Source organism: Haliotis asinina, chromosome 14 (assembly GCF_037392515.1).
Source record: "Haliotis asinina isolate JCU_RB_2024 chromosome 14, JCU_Hal_asi_v2, whole genome shotgun sequence".
Lineage (NCBI taxonomy): Eukaryota > Metazoa > Mollusca > Gastropoda > Lepetellida > Haliotidae > Haliotis > Haliotis asinina.
The window spans coordinates 53,798,052-53,815,679 of NC_090293.1; the positions used below are offsets into that span (position 1 = coordinate 53,798,052).

General features: G+C 40.4%; 2 protein-coding genes across 2 annotated transcripts; both read left to right on the top strand.

The window, feature by feature from the left end:
• The first annotated feature begins 414 nt into the window (after window positions 1-414).
• Window positions 415-4,297, top strand: LOC137261451 (gustatory receptor for sugar taste 64a-like). Its single transcript, XM_067799199.1, has 4 exons — window positions 415-861; window positions 2,314-2,382; window positions 3,481-3,570; window positions 4,199-4,297. The coding sequence occupies exons 1-4, from the start codon at window positions 415-417 to the stop codon at window positions 4,295-4,297; spliced, it is 705 nt and encodes a 234-aa protein (XP_067655300.1).
• A 3,424-nt stretch (window positions 4,298-7,721) lies between these two features.
• Window positions 7,722-10,101, top strand: LOC137260896 (gustatory receptor for sugar taste 64a-like). Its single transcript, XM_067798436.1, has 5 exons — window positions 7,722-7,794; window positions 8,176-8,648; window positions 8,750-8,818; window positions 9,245-9,334; window positions 10,003-10,101. Exons 1-5 carry the CDS (start codon window positions 7,722-7,724, stop codon window positions 10,099-10,101), a joined length of 804 nt encoding a protein of 267 aa, XP_067654537.1.
• Window positions 10,102-17,628: the final 7,527 nt, after the last annotated feature.

Consider the following 17,628-nt stretch of genomic DNA (forward strand, 5'->3'; position numbering starts at 1 on the left):
GCAAGTATCCAGAGACTGTTAGCTTTGTCTGGGTTATCATGGGACTATCAGCAGTCGAAGAAAGCGAACTGGTGTAACATCTATTTGGTAACTTCCCGGATGTATGCAAGTTTGGTTTGCATATTTTACATTCTGTATTTTATTCAGTTGATACCATACTATAAGAAATCTGAATCGTTCATGGACGCGAGTCTTCTATTAGCGGACAACATTTTGGCTTTGCTGTATTTGACCTATTGGGCTCTAAGTACCAACGTCCATAGAAAGATTCACACATTCTATGAACGTCTGAAGGCCGTGCAGGCGAAGTGTGACAGTTGTATTTCGGCCACGGGACTGAAGCAGAGAGTGAAGATGGCGTGTGTATGTATCTGGCTTCTAGCTGCAATTTTCTGTGTCAGCAATGGCGTAATCATGGGCATGGGGAAGGATACGTACAGTGGTGATTTCTTTTGGCCTTCACTCATTTTGATGTCGATGATTGCTGGCTGTTCCGCTCTGCTAAACCATTCGATATTACTTTTGTTCTTGTCCATCTCCCTCCTTCTTACGTATGAGTATGACAATTGCAAGCTGAGACTGTCAAAGGCTTGTGAAGTGTCCCTCAAAGAAGAGGATATTGAGGACATTCGAGGTTACCATGCATCCTTAACAGACCTGGTGGAACATGTGTGTTCTCTCATGTCCAAACACGTGGCGGCTGGTTATGTCAGCTCCTTCCTCATTGTATGTTTCTGCCTGTACAGCCTCATCAACGATGACAAGTCTTTTCTCGAAATAGCCATCGCCGCTGCTGCTGTGTACTTCTCCATTTTACACCTCATCGCTCTGACCTATACTGGTGTCAGACTGCATGAAGCGGTAAGTGTTATAAAGTGTGTTGTTTTTAAAGGATCTGTATGTCTTGCTTGAGAGGCATATTTTAGAAGTTGGAAGTAAATAGGATAGCTGTCCTCTCCCCTCCCCTCCCAATAGGTCTCTGAATACTGGCACACGACGTTTCGATACAGGTTCTTGTATCGTTTTCAAAGTGTCACACTTTGAAAACGATACAAGAACCTGTATCGAAACGTCGTGTTCCAGTATTAAAGAAGTTGTCATCCATATACAGTTATCCGATCTGTATGTCATTTCTATGGAAATTTTCGAATGTCATAGTTCACATAAACAGTCTAAAGTTGCCTATTCAGATAGCAGAACTTTTATCAGACAATGTAGTCTAGAGAAACGTGATGAGTGTAATTGGTATGTGTTTACAGCAGGGGAGAGTACTGTTCCTTGCCCACAGAAAGCAGTGTTCTTATCATTTGTCGCGGCGTCTTGGACCATCCCAGGACTTTTGCGGTATTCACCCAAACACAGTTTACGTCAAGACGACAACGTTTACGTCAACACGGGATCAGACCACGATTTCCCGCCCTGCGACCTATCCTGACACAACCTCATCGACAAACTCGCCAAATGTTGTGCCGAAATCATGTCTGCAGACTCTGGTGGAGAAATGCTGTTTTTACAGATGAGTCCATGTTTAACATTTCCCATAGTGATGGATGTCAACGTGCCTATAGACGCACAGGAGAAGGTTATGCGCAGGCCTGTGTCTTGGAGAGGAATCGCTTTGGTGGTGATTCCTTGATGATTTGGGGTGGAATAACAGCACACCAAAGAAATCCTTTGGTGCTTGTTCAGGGCAACTAGTGTATGGTACAGAGACCAGATTCTTCGGCCTGTGATCATACCTTCTCTGCAACATCATGGCTCTGGGTAACATTTAAACAGGACAATGCCTGCCCTCATGCGGCAAGGGTTGCTATGGATTTCTTGCAACACAACAGCGTTGACTTACTGCCTTGGCCTGCAAATCAACCGGATGTGGGATGAGATGGATAGACGTCTACGTCGTCTTCCTCATCCGCCAGATAACGTCCTTGACCTCGTGTTAATCACCTGGGATAATAGTTTGACTGTGCACAGTTTCTCTATGTGGCTAGTATGTTTAATGCACTGAAGGTCTATATGATCGCAAATAGGGGATTGGTCATTTCTGATTCATTAAATTTCACACTTCCCCTCATTCTCATCACGAGTCCACGATGTTTCAAACTAAATGAGTACTGGGATCATCAATTTTGTTCCGTTTCTACCAATTTTCTATTCATTTATGATAAAACATTTGAAAAAAACTGAGACATTGCTGACGAAATTGCTGTATGCGTGCCTACACGAATTACATGTACTTTCAAGTAGCGATAATTCCAGATATTCGCATTGACATTTTATTTTGAAGTAAATGACTGCATTTTCTGTATACAGGCTCACCAACCTCTGAACATTCTGCATGATTTGGCTGGGAGAAATATGCCAGATAGAGTAATTGGATTGGTAAGGAAACAATTGTAACTGTTTGCTGACTGACAACTCGTCATGAGTTAATTACAGGTGAATGTATTTTCAGTAGAGATGTGACGATACAGAAAATTCACGATATGATACGTATTTCGATATCATTGAACGATATGATTCGATTCGATACACATTACGATATATTATCTTCAGTTTTTTTCTGTAAAAATATACCTTTATATATCAAGTAAAGGTGTAAATTTTGACATGACCATCAATTTCTAATGAGTAACAATCTTCAGGACAACGATACATATCACGATGTATTCATATATATATCGTCAGGTAAAGTATCTCGATTATCGATACTATGACATGTCGTCACAGCTCTAATTTTCAGCATAATTCCTTTCACCCCAATTTCTGAATAAGTCAATATTTATTGCAATTATTTCCAAGTAATACCACGCTCTACAACACAGACTTCCACACACTCGGCTTCCACGTTAAATGTGTCTGCAACGATGTTTCTCACTCCGCTCTACTCAGTCATTTATCAAGTGCCTATAAAGTATTGTCATGTTTTTATCTAATCATATAACTTTCGTGCAAAGGATGGAATAGTTTTCAGAATAAAATATTGCCAAACACAACTGAAAACATGTCTACTGATGCCTGATCCACACTGATGACTCGAGCTGATACATCCCGCAGGATCACGAGAACATTAATCAAACGAGGAAAAAAGGAGAACAAATAAATTTATGGCGTCTCTCTCTCTCTCTCTCTCTCTCTCTCTCTCTCTCTCTCTCTCTCTCTCTCTCTCTCTCTTTCACACCATATTTTACAAATTTTACAACTGCTCTCCCCTTCACGAATATGATTTCTAACTGAACGGGTTTACCTTGGTCATATTTCTAACAGCTGTAATGGAGACTGATGCCTTCTTTTAGCAATTCATTTCATATGTATTGATATGAAATTCGAAGATGCAATGTACGTAACTTTTCAAATTTGTTTCTGTCTTCTGCAGCCACTTGTTTCCGTTGCTTTTATGCTCTCTGGAAAGTTATCTATATGGTAATGAAAAGTGTACATCGTTGTCAACTGGAGATTTATCTTACGATCTGTTGCTAGGTGACCGTGTTCACCAACAAGTTGTCTCAACGTCAGATCGGAATCAGTGCTTTAGGACTAATGACCATCACGAAGGACATGATCCTAACGGTAGGTTGGATACACATGGATATATCCCAGTCACAATGATATCTGCCAGATATGACCTATATGTACATGTAGATGAATTTCACTCTAAACAAAAAGAAACCCCAACAAAGTGAAATTAGGATTGCGAATCCTCATAATTTCACCTTGCCAGTTACGTTTAACTATCAGAATTTTATTCAACTAAGGATTAAAAGTTGTTTAACAAACTATCACAGATTCAAATCGTTATTATTTTTTGTATTACAAATTGATTTATCGGTACGTTACTGTAGTAACATAACACTTCTATTCCCCGCTGCATACATGGCAGTATATCCATACGTAGCTTCTCTTATAGTCAATGAGTTTAGGCTTACGCCACATTCTGCAATATTCCAGCTATATGGCGGCGGTCTGTAAATAATTGAGTCTAGACCAGACAATCCAGTGATCAACATCATGAACATCGATCTTCCCAATTGGGAACAGATGACATGTTTCAATCATGTCAGCGAGCCTGACCACCTGATCCCGTTAGTCTCCTCTTACGACAAGCATAGTCGACTTTTATGGCAAGCATTGGTTGCTGAAGGCCTGTTCCAGGTTCGTTGATTCGTTTGAATCAATAACTTTTACTTTGTTTGAACAGATAATCGGAACCCTTCTCACCTACGTTTTCATTGTGATCCAGTTTAAACCAAATTCAAGTGATGGATGTCGACAGGCTGGAAACACTACGGCAATATAGTTGGATCGACTCATCCTTGACTTTTAACCTTCGGTGTTCAGTAAGATAGTTACTTCTTGTCAAAGCGACTGTTTTTAAATGAATTGTGAATAAAACATATTATACATTGATACTACATGTTTAGACTATAGACCTTGTCCACAAAGAATATGGAATATCACAGATAAAGACTTAAAGCTTGTGCCTAACCCATAACATGTGACTGTCCGTAACAATACAGTACAGACATAGCCTACAGTTTACAAGCATCTAGTTTTCTGCAAGGCATCACAGTTGGATTTACACATACTCACATTTTTTACACAGCTGAAACAGTTGGAAAATCAATAGTTGCAAATAACGGGAATGAAATAGGACTGCTCTTCCACCACAAACCTTACAACAAACATTTCTACACACAATGTCCTTCTCCACCCCTCGTCCCCTGTCATGGCTGTACCGATGATGTTAGTGTCACTTACAATCTATTACCTCGGGGTCTAGGCGTCACAACAACCCTACGCTTATGTATGTGTTGGGAAACATTCAAGCCCCAATCTGTTTCTCCCTGAAAGAATTATAAATGCATTTGTAACCACGAAAGTCAGACCCCAGATAACAAATAATAGTATTAATGATGGAAACTAAAGACCAAGTCGGAATCAGTATGGCTTTGTGAATTCCATTTCTGAAGAAAAGCTAATGTCGCTTGTCCGAATGAGGTTTCAATGACACAGTACGGTTTCTGCTGTCTGCCAGCTTCCAATGGTACAAACAGTGCTACCTGTAAACAAAGACAATACCCTTAACTCGATCCTCACTTAATCATCCTATGATGAATTTAGCAAACATAATATTTTCGCAAATGTCACTCAGTGTACGACATGATGCTCACAATAATTTTCTTCTTTCCTGCAGACACCCTGATCGTTCCTTGACATATAAAACATACTCTGTCCGACACTGCATTAACAATACGTTTGCTCAACTGCATAACAAAGTCTACCTGGATGGGAACAAACACAACTTGATCGTCAGATCAATTCAGATTACTTTCAGATTATTATAAATTCCATTATAGCCTTTTAAACCGTTTAGTCAGTAATTGGCAACGACATGAAAATAAATATAAGAATGTCCATGTTTGACGTCTTGCATTAACCGATGCACCATGAAGACTTTTTATGTCAAATTCTGGCGAAATCTACCCAGAATAGAACACAAACGTGCTTCCTGAACGTAGTAAACAAACACAAGTTTGCTGAAGATGTCAAAAGTTTTCAAACATCCCAGTAGTACGTCAACTGATGCTGCCCGGGACACACTGACACGTATATACAATTTTCGGGGTTTGTATTGGACTGACAGCAGGTGAAATGATCAGATTTTACTGACTGTCAGTCAGTAAAATCCAAGAGCAGCGATTGAAAAGCAGTAAAGACAATGATGGTAAAATACACCTCCCAGCAACAGTAACCCAGCTTAGGGCCACGCCTGGAGAGAGTATGATCATAACACAAAGTACCGATCTTCTCAATATTTGTAACTTATGATGCAATGTGAGATTAGAGGACAGCGGCTTTGTATCCGTTTCCAGATCATTCAATCATCATGGGAATCATGACACGTTGAAAGTGTGTGGAAGTCTAAATATAGCTTACCACTGCCACTTTAACAGTCTAACAGTAGGACGTAAAACAATAGAAACACTATGTACCCCACTGTCAACTCATTCGGTACTTCGTGGTAGTGCTTCTTTATCTCGAATAACATTGATTTCATGCATGATGTACGCAAATTACCGAAGTTTTGCGAAGGCAAAACGAAGGCAGGGGATAAATCTATATCGGTTTTTCTTGTGTCGCCTGCAAATTCTGGCGATGGTTACGAAACGATTTGCAGCATATTCCAATAAATACATTTTAACAAAATGTTCAAATGTAGTCGATGTGAATATTACGTAGGGGAATTACACAGCGGCGACTTTATTAAGACAACACCTAGAGGAAAACACCAGCAAGATCAAGATTAGAAGCGTTTGATTCACACAGGTTGGCTGAAGTGTACTGTTCGATACGCATGCTTCAAACAGTTCAAAATCAACACTGAGGTGTTCGGTAAGATAAATACGTTGTTCACTGGTCCCTTGGGACCCATTGGTTGATGTAACTCCGATGCTTGTTTATGTTCCCTGAGCCAGAAGAGGTACATCAATTCATGCCTCCTCGTGACCAGTGAACATCTTATATCTACAGCATATTGTGGCGGTTCATGGATAACTGAAACATATATTTGGAACTTACGATATCACATCTCGACCCGTCGTTCTGCGCAAAACATACATTTCAATGTCTTTCATCTTGGAGTTGAATATGAATCTATTATTAATCTAAAGGAGTGAGTGAGTTTAGTTTTACGTCGCTCTCAGCAATATTCCAGCTATATGGTGGCTGTCTGTAAATAATCGAGTCTGGACCAGACAGTCCAGGGATCGACAACATGATCATCGATCTACACAACTGGTACACTTGAACCCAGTGAATGAGCCTACTCACCTAATTCCGTTAGTTACCTCTCACGACAAGCATGGGGTGCTGAAGATCAATTCTAACCCGGATCTTAAATCTGGAGAAATGAGGTCAGTATAATGTTTCCACGAATGAGATGTGTTATGACTGGTGTATATTAAAATGGCATGACACTGCAAGGACAGACGTCAGGGAGACCTGCTATAAGGTGACAACAACGTAACACTTACATCATAAACCTATGTTGTGTTGGAGCACTATCGCAGTTGACGAAAACGTGGCTAATATTGGCCATTGGCAAATATTGCATTTGTATTGTTGGTTTCATGAATTAACAAAGTTGTACATTTACAATACATTGAATGTTTGTATACTTTTCCTCTCTTGCGTTAGGGATGTTTGTTTCATCTTCCGATTAGAAACATGCTAAAACAAAGATTTCCATTCACTAAGATCAGTTCAGCCGAGTACAGCTAGCTCTCTGTGCTCACCTCCCATCAGTCTTCTCTTGAGCGTCAAGTAAATAGCACATAGTAACCGTAGTTCCTTATGTTCAAGTGTAACCAACATTTCAGTCTCTGTCCCTTTCGCTCACAGTTTGCTGTTCTAGACCAGCACACATATTTTCATGTTACAAACTCTACCAACAAAACATTTTAACAGCGAATTATACCTTATTGATTAATCTTGCATTTTATGAAGTGTCCATTACAGGTTTTGTTTAACTTTGAACGAGCCATGCAATGTCAAACTGGTGCTCTCATATTGTGCTCTATCACGCTGGATCGTCCCACATGTGAAGACTCAGTGTTCTGTGTTGGGTGGTGTGTCGACAGTATTATTCCAAATACTGGAAACAGAACCATCAGATGGTCTGACTTGTACACAGTATACATTTAATATCCAGTCTGTCAAAAATGTTTATGGTTTCCCCAGCAGCTACCGATGGTTCATACAGTGACACAGATGATGTAGAGGACACATTGACATGTATCCAGAAACTGATAGCATTGTCCGGGTTATCATGGGACTACCAGCAGTCAAAATCAGCCAAATGGTGCAACGTTTCGGTGGTAGCTTCAAGGATATATTCAAGTTTGGTTTGCATACTTCTTACTCTGACTTTTGTCCAGATGATTCAAGACTATACGAATGCGGAATCATTCTCGGAAACAAGTAGTACCATATCAAATACAATCGGAACTTGCCTGTGTCTAACCTATTGGGTTGTCAGTACCAACATTCATAGCAAGGTTCGTATATTCCACGAACGTCTTCGAGGAACACGACTGAAGTTTAAGAGTTCTGTTTCAGTCAGTAGACTGAGACAGAGGGTGAAGAGGGCATGTGTATATCTTGTGGTGTTTGCAGCATGTTCCTGTGTTGCCACTGGTGTAATTCTGAGCACAATGGGTGACACATCCAGCGATTGGTTTTGGCCTTCACTAGTATTATCGTCGGTAACTGGTGGCGTTGCCTCCCTGCTAAACCATTCGTTATTGCTTTTGTTCTTGTCCATCTCCCTCATCCTTACTTATGAGTATGACAGTTGCACGCTGAGACTGTCAAGAGCTTCTGAAGGAACCATCAAGGAAGAGGATATTGAGGACATTCGAGGTTACCATGCATCCTTAACAGACCTGGTGGAACACGTGTGTTCCCTCATGTCCAAACACGTGGCTGCAGGTTACGTCAGTTCCTTCCTTATTGTGTGCTTCTGCCTGTACAGCCTCATCAACGACGAGAAATCCATTGCAGGCATGAGTGCTGCTGCATCTGCTGTGTATATCTCTACACTCGATCTCATCGCTTTCACTTATATAGGTGTCAGACTACACGAAGCGGTAAGTGTTTAAAGTTTGAAATCTTGTTTTCAGACGATTGCAGAAATGAAGTCGATGAGTCTTATATCACTGGTGTCTATTACAAGAATGTTTGATTACAGGCACACCGGCCTCTGAATGTTCTCCTGGACATGAATTTGGAAAATATGTCTGATAGAGGTATTGGACTGGTAAGACTTCCTATCAAATTCACAGACACTGTATCTAGAAAATACGTTGTACTGTTATATTAAAAAAACATTGATTAAGTAAGTAAACTATTATATACGTTGTTATATGTACGTATGATAAATTTCTGTCTATGCTCGTTGTATTTCCTGTGTTCCAATTGGCTGAATACGTATATGTCCGTCATGATTAAAGCTGGATACCACATACACTATGCCTACTCGTGCTTCGGCAACGCACTCTGACCGTTGTATTTCTGATTAACTTCAACATTCCATACTGTATATTAGGAGCTAGAATCTCTTCTCGTGGTTGTAACTGACATTCATTCACACATACAATGAAGTTTTAGGCATCTAAAACATGTCATGTATGCATTGCGTTGTGTCTCTTTCATGCTTTATTACGATCTGTACACCCAGCTCCAGGTCACACTGTTTGCCAACAAATTGTCTCAACGTCAGATTGGAATCAGTGCTTTAGGCCTTATGACCATCACGAAGGACACTATCCTAACGGTATGTTGAATACATATAGGTCACTTACATAAACTTTTCCTGACTTAAGATAAAATTCTAATACCAACTACAACCAAACTAACTCAGGTCAGTTGTCGAGCCATTATTTCTAAACGAAGACGGTCCGTGTAAGAACTGGTCTTCGACAAGCGATGCCTCTCCTGAGAAGCAAAATGCTGGATCGACGGATCAGGCTCAAATGGTTGATACATACCGTTACGTGTTGATGAAACACATTCACTTCAAATTTCCATCATGGTATCACAGTAGCGGTGCACATTCACAGTACAATACAAAAGCAATGGTTATTGCCATGAAGACGGTGATAGTAATATTCACATCACTGTAGCATTGAGTGCATGGGGTAAGAATAATTTCGTCTAAATTACTAGTATTCTTGTAACTTCATATGCTCCATTGTGTGCCTAAGAAAAAATGTCTTCAGAGGGTTCTAATACCTCGTTTAAAATACAACGCATTGCCCTCTTGACCGCTGTCTATTTATAGACTTTATAGATATTACAGATAATTTTAACACAATAAACAATATTACTACATAACAATGACATCACAGTTGGGAGCTGGAGATTCATAATTGAAGTCCCTGGGTTGTTCTTGAGGCTTTAAACAAACAGTAAATCGATATCTTTCTTTCTTTATTGACACAGATCATCGGTACCCTCCTTACCTACGTTTTCATCGTGATCCAGTTTAAACCGGACTCATCAGTTGGAATTCAACACAATGGAAACGCTACGACAGCATAACCTTTACTAACTTTGAACTGCTTTTATTGTCATTTTGTTTAAGGTTGTAATGTGTTGAACTTACTACCATGGAACTATGGAATACCATTTAGATAGAGTAAATCTTTTAGAGTCGACCATGAACAATGTATCACTAGGCGTTCTGACGTCTGTGTTCATTTCATCTCTACACATTTTACCTAGTGGCTATTTAGCTCCACCCTCTAATGTTTTGACATCACCTGTATGTAAACAGTGTTCTGCAACGTCTTGTATTGAGTACACAATGTATATAGACATTGGGTTTCTAGACTTTCATGTCGAAACAAGTCACCGTGTGGAAGAAAGACACAAAGCTGTTATAGAGATTAGAAATTATGGAAATGTCAGATGTTGCGTTGTTGATGTATTAACTTGCTTTGTTGTAAGAACCTTTTGGTGATCAGGACGCATGACATTTGCGCAATTGGGGCGTCAGTATATGTATTTTGGCCATCAACCAGGAGGTATAACGTGTACATAACAATGACATCCCAGTTGGGAGCTGGAGATTCATAATTGAAGTCCTTGGGTTGTTCTTGAGGCTTTAAACAAACAGTAAATCGATATCTTTCTTTCTTTATTGACACAGATCATCGGTACCCTCCTTACCTACGTTTTCATCGTGATCCAGTTTAAACCGGACTCATCAGTTGGAATTCAACACAATGGAAACGCTACGACAGCATAACCTTTTCTAACTTTGAACTGCTTTTATTGTCATTTTGTTTAAGGTTGTGATGTGTTGAATTTACTACCATGGAACTATGGAATACCATTTAGATAGAGTAAATCTTTTAGAGTCGATCATGAACAATGTATTACTAGGCGTTCTGACGTCTGTGTTCATTTCATCTCTACACATTTTACCTAGTGGCTATTTAGCTCCACCCTCTAATGTTTTGACATCACCTGTATGTAAACAGTGTTCTGCAACGTCTTGTATTGAGTACACAATGTATATAGACATTGGGTTTCTAGACTTTCATGTCGAAACAAGTCACCGTGTGGAAGAAAGACACAAAGCTGTTATAGAGATTAGAAATTATGGAAATGTCAGATGTTGCGTTGTTGATGTATTAACTTGCTTTGTTGTAAGAACCTTTTGGTGATCAGGACGCATGACATTTGCGCAATTGGGGCGTCAGTATATGTATTTTGGCCATCAAACAGGAGGTATAACGTGTATATATGTGTATACACTATCCACTAAAAGAAATGCATAGACGAGACATCTGTTGCTAAAATGTGTAACCATGTATAACTGGTCCACAAATAGACTTTATTGTATGATATTTTACACCACTATAGAAGAAGGTAATGTCTATACAACCAAGTGGATACTTGTAGATAACAGAGATGAGCGATGGTGACGACGTAGCACGACCCCGACGTCGGGTTTGCCGGCTCTCAGACCAATCTCTTTCAGCCTGTTCCGTACAGTCTTACCGGATATCCTCTGAAGTCCAGGCACCGTGGCTGCAGTGTTCTCACCCGTGGCAGTTGTTACGAGCGTGTATTTTCTGTATATTTGTGTTATTAATTCAGTAATAATTATTATTTGATCGCAACATTTACTGTTTTTAATACTAAATATTATGGGTCACATTTCGTTATAATAGCTGGTCAACACTTTTGGTTTTCTTGTTTTCCAGAATTTATCTGCTCCTAGTTTTCGATGTTTACTTCCGAGAGATTTATTCTAGGGCATTCTACAGTGTTGACGATGTTCGTTTGTGCCCGAACTTTCGGGAAAGGACTGTGTATATATATGGGTCACAATATATATACACACACACACACACACACACACACACACACACACACACACACACACACACACACACACACACACACACACACACACATATATATATATACACACGCACACACACGCACACACACGCACACACATATATATACACACTCTGTGTGTGTGTGTGTATATATATATATATATATATACACACACACACACACACACACACACACAGTCCTTTCCCGAAAGTTCGGGCACAAACGAACATATGTATCTGGAATCTACATTATATATATAATATATATATATAAAGGATGGATAGTAAACGGCATTCACTCTGCCACGACAAACAATCAGAGCGGTTCTGTGGTGATAACTTATCCCTCCCCACACCATAATGCTGCCTCCACCCCTCCGATCGGTTTGCACAACACAATCCTGATGATAACGTTCACCCCGTCGACGCCATACCCGTAGACGCCCGTCAGCATTTCGCAAGTGAAAACGCGATTCGTCGGAGAACACCACACCATGCCAACGTCGTAACAACCACACACGATGCTGTTCAGCCCATTGTCGGCGTTCACGGCGATGCCTGTCAGTCAGGATGGGTCCAACGTAAGGGCGTCGACAACGTAACCCTGCCGCACGGAGACGGCGTCGGACGGTGGAAGCGCTGATCAAACCACGTCGACCCTGGACAGCGTTGGCGGTTCTGGCAGCGGGCAAGGTTCGATCCCGAATATGGCGCCGTACAATGTCTCGATCTTGACGAGGGGTGGTAACACGTGCCTGACCTGGGCGTTGCCGGTCCCTGCTGGTTCCTGTTTGTTGGTATCTGTTAGCAAGCCTCAGCATGGTCGAATGATGACACCCAAATCGTCGTGCAATGTTTCTGCTTGAAGTGCCGACCTGCAACATACTCAAGCCCTGTTCTCGTTCCTCTGGTGACAATCTTGGCATGGTAAAAAAACTTTACTTACGAAAGTACTGCGAAAATGAGAACAGTTTTGTGCCGAAGGTCATTTATAAACCCTGAACAGCATGCTTTCTGCATGCAATTTGTGCCCTTCGTGTGTGATGTGTATGAATTTTGTTGTTTTCATGTGATGTGTTCGATGATGTGTTCGAACGATCCGTTTTTTACTGTAGAACGTTATTTACGATCTAGTGTGTTATTATCAAAATTCCCACCATTAATTTTCCATTTCCAAAAGATTCTATTGCCTTATTTCAAAATTTACAGGTGGTGCGTTTTCAATGATGTTCAGTATATAACAAATGCTATTTTGACCATATAATAGCAAATTACAAACTTATTGTATGTTATTAAACAGACATCCGTGTATAATCTGTATTTTTCAGTACATGTCAATGTGACAATGAAACGGACAATATGAAATTATGGTACAAGCCGTTTTGGTACTCTAACAGATTTAACATCAGACATATCTTTCACTAAATATAGCACTGGTCAGGAAAAACATCCTACATCTAAGCCAACCTTCGAGAGATGCTACGGAAGCTATCATGCAATATGTAATACATGTATGTTGACTATTTGCTTCTTGTTGGAGCAGTGTCTGCTTTTATAGATGTTGTTGTGATGGAGCTTAGAATCTGCGGTGCAGCAGGATCTGGTGTGACATGTTACCTTGTGTTTGTTGAATTATTTACATCTATACATGTATGCGTGTATTGGTAATCGTAAATATGAGTTTAAAGTGAGGTCGGAATCGTTTTCTTTTCTTTTTCATTTGTTCTGTAACGTCCGCCATGCAGTACTTGCTTTGCGTGTTGTTATCTTCGACGTGTAAAAATATACCTCAAGTACCTTCAAAGAGCGTTTCGAGATACAAGCAAGCAGGTATTGATTGCAAAGTTCTCTGACAAAAATAGGTTGTAGGAAATACGAAATTATTAAGAGAAATTGTAAAAAATAGCGCACACATGGTAGTTACTTTTCGCAATAGGCATCTTGACTTGTGTGGTAATTCTTCTAATTCTATCTCTATATCTCTCACACATATTCATTCTGACACATATGCAAACATACACACACATGCACGTACACACACAAATGCACACACAAAAGCTTCACCCAAGAATGTATTCTGAAGGGCAACACACTAATAAAGCAGATTACAGAGAAGAGTTCCAGAACCTTAAGTATTACTTGATGTCAGGCATTCTTCCAGAACATTATACCTCAGTGACTAATCAGTTTCGATGATGCAATTACCAACTGTCCATTAAAGGCGTTGTCGCAGCTGAGGACAATCTGGTGCATGTGATGACATCACATGTCCTTCATTACTATCACACCACTATAAATTGTAACAGTATCTCATGTCATTTTGTTGTGTTCTTCCCTGCCTTTATAAGAATATACATTTCTGTTCATGTTTGCTGTCATTCTGTCAGAACAGTTGTAGTGTTGATGACATTACCAGATATATAAGCAAACACAACTTGTGGATTTTAAGCTTAATTAGAAGAAGGAATGTTTGACAACAAGCAGTTATGCCAAGTAGCTTGACTGATTGATTAATCGGCTCATTAAAAGTTTTTCACAGCCTAGGTAAACAAACCCTCTCAAAATAGTATCATTTCAACTTCATTAAAACTACTCCTTCAAATACTTGTGAGACGTAGTGGAGAACAGATGAAAGTTAAGGTCTAGCCTACAAAGCAAAGGCAAAGATTGTATATTTCATAAACTGTCGAGGATGTTGAAGATTTTCAGAAATACTGTTGGTACATTCAGTGAAAAAGATGATATGGAGGACATGTTGGCAAGTATCCAGAGACTGTTAGCTTTGTCTGGGTTATCATGGGACTATCAGCACTCGAAGAAAGCGAACTGGTGTAACGTCTATTTGGTGACCTCCCGGATTTATGCAAGTTTGGTTTGCATATTTTACATTCTACACTCTATCCAGTTGATACCATACTATACGAAATCTGAATCGTTCATGGACGCCAGTCTTCTATTAGCAGACAACATTTTGGCTTTGCTGTATTTGACCTATTGGGTTCTAAGTACCAACATCCATAGAAACATTCACAGCTTCCATGAACGTCTTCTGGAAGTACACGTTAAGTTTGACAGTTGTGTTTCAGCCACGGGACTGAAGCAGAGAGTGAAGATGGCGTGTGTATGTATCTGGTTTCTAACTGCAATTTTCTGTGTCACCAGTGGCGTAGTCATCGGCATGGTAAAGGATACATACAGTGGTGATTTCTTTTGGCCTTCACTCATTTTGACGTCGATAATTGCTGGCTGTTCCGCTCTGCTAAACCATTCGATACTGCTTTTGTTCTTGTCCATCTCCCTCCTTCTTACTTATGAGTATGATAATTGCACGCTGAGACTGTCGAAGGCGTGTGAAGGGTCCCTCAAAGAAGAGGATATTGAGGGCATTCGAGGTTACCATGCATCCTTAACAGACCTGGTGGAACATGTGTGTTCTCTCATGCGCAGACACGTAGCAGCTGGCTATGTCAGCTCCTTCCTCATTGTATGCTTCTGCCTGTACAACCTCATCAGCGATGACAACTCTTTTCTCAAAATAGGCGTCGCCGCCGGTGCTGTGTACTTCTCCATTATACACCTCATCGCCCTCACCTATATTGGTGTCAGACTGCATGAAGCGGTAAGTGGTATAAAGTGTGTTGGCTTTAGATGCTCTGTAAGTCATATGTATATTTTCGAATGTCATGCTTTACACAAGCATTCTTATGTTATTTATTCACATAACCCCCGAACAGAACATTTGTATACAATGAGTATACAATGTCCCAGTATTGTGAAAAGTGAGGAGTATGAGTTTACAAGAGGGGACAGTATTGTTCCTTGCCCAGTGAAAACAGTCTTCTAATCATTTGTCGCGGCGGAGAATGTATTCATGACGAGCATACAGTATGACTATTAAGCTATTAAGCTGTTCGCAGTAAGAATGATGCATGGTAATATTGTGTTGCGACAGTAATTTCAATTCGTGAAACTTTACACTTTCTCAGACGTAAAACACTCCAAAAGACAGTCGATTCCCGAAATCTGTTTTCTTAACATAATGACAAGAAAACGCAAAACTTTTCTTTCACGTTACTTCAACGGTGAACGGATAACACAAACGTTGACACGTCATGTCGTAAGAACGAGTGCACGTTGTTTCCTGACTCCAATGTTAACGTTAAGTTTCACCAAACTATTTCTTCTGTCGATGCGGTCAGTGAATGAGTTTGCTAAGAGAACGGAACTCGCTTTTTCCTTTTGGCCAGTACTCATTACTTTTGGTATTCAGAGCAGCTGTTGGACGGAGACCAGTTACGTCTATTTTAATCATTGACTGCACACTGACAGTGAAAACTACAGTGAGTTTTCTTCCAGATCCTGAAGACACAAAGACTGAAATCGTTTCTGGTAACTTGTGTTTATCGATATTTTTTTGCGTAAAAGATATTTTCCCCGAGGATCTTTGAACGGGCGCCAATAGAATAAAGGAATAAACATCGCATTGTTGTGACAATGCGGATGATGTTCTCAGAGATTTACGACACATCACTCTTGTTATGTTTTGTTTTGTAAAACAGATTTAGAGTCGACCTTCACGTTTTTCTGCCCGCCTTGCTTTTGAAATATCCTCTGTATTACATAAGTAGCGTCCATGTGGGTGCACTCCAAGCCTGAACTGTGCCAAGGTTTGTCCGCGTCTTAGATCTTGGACCCCAAATGTAAGACCAGTGTGGTAAACAGATACACCGTGTTAAAGACTTGTCACACATTATTTCTTCCAACCTCTGGTGTTAATATTTCTGCGTGTTTCCTTGGAAGACGTATGCTTGCACACATGTTTTCTTATTTCCAAAATGGGGCGGTGAGGTAGCCTAGTGGTTAAAGCGTTCGCTCGTCACGCCGAAGACCCGGGTTTGATTGCCCACTCGGGTACAATGAGTGAAGCCCATTTTCTGGTGTCCCCCGCCGTGATATTGCTGGAGTATTGCTGAAAGTGGCGTACAATTAAACTCACTCACTCACTCACTCACTGATATTTCAAAATGTTTGTATTGGTACGAAGCTATCGTCGTTTAAAAAAAAGGATGGTTTTCTTATTCCATCCATTCATCTGACGGTTTTTAACGCGTGCGTGCAGGGTATCAGCCAGGCTGCTTTTTCCACCTCAAACGATCCTGGTAGTGAACCTTACGTCACACTTGCTGACGTAAGTATCTTGCAGGTACTGACCTAGGTATCCCAGTCAGGATCAGAACACTTTCGTGAGGTAGCCATTGTTGGAAGACTCGTTTTCTCAACCGATTCTTCGATTCACAGCCCTTCAAAATTCGGAAATATGAGAATTGAAATGTTTGCTTGTGATGCTAATTTTCAAACTATATCCTGACAAGAGACTGACAAACTGTGGGGCTTTGGCAGTGATAAATGGTCACCCACGTCTGCATCAGGATGGACTGAAAACTGTAACCAAGCATTTTGTCTTAGAATCAACGTGACGGTGAGATTTCCAAGAATCGTCTGCTGGCGTTACTGCTGGCGTCGTCTACTCTTCTTGTGAATATCTCCAGGCGTCGTGGTAATGAGGTGTTGCACGACTCTGTTGTTCGTCTATTGAGTGGCTATGGACGTAAACCACTGTGATATTGCTGGAATATTGCTAAAAGTGGCTTAAAACTCACTCACCATGGACGTGTAAAATGGCATTTAAACATCATCTACATTATTGCTATTT

Coding starts and splice junctions, on each gene's coding strand:
- LOC137260896 (XM_067798436.1), top strand. CDS start 7,722: ATGTTTATGGTTTCCCCAGCAGCTACCGATGGTTCATACAGTGACACA. Junction 7,795..8,175: donor TGTAGAGGACACATTGACAT/GTATCCAGAAAC, acceptor TGGTGTTTGCAG/CATGTTCCTGTGTTGCCACT. Junction 8,819..9,244: donor CTGATAGAGGTATTGGACTG/GTAAGACTTCCT, acceptor ACCCAGCTCCAG/GTCACACTGTTTGCCAACAA.
- LOC137261451 (XM_067799199.1), top strand. CDS start 415: ATGGGCATGGGGAAGGATACGTACAGTGGTGATTTCTTTTGGCCTTCA. Junction 862..2,313: donor GTGTCAGACTGCATGAAGCG/GTAAGTGTTATA, acceptor TTCTGTATACAG/GCTCACCAACCTCTGAACAT. Junction 3,571..4,198: donor CGAAGGACATGATCCTAACG/GTAGGTTGGATA, acceptor TTGTTTGAACAG/ATAATCGGAACCCTTCTCAC.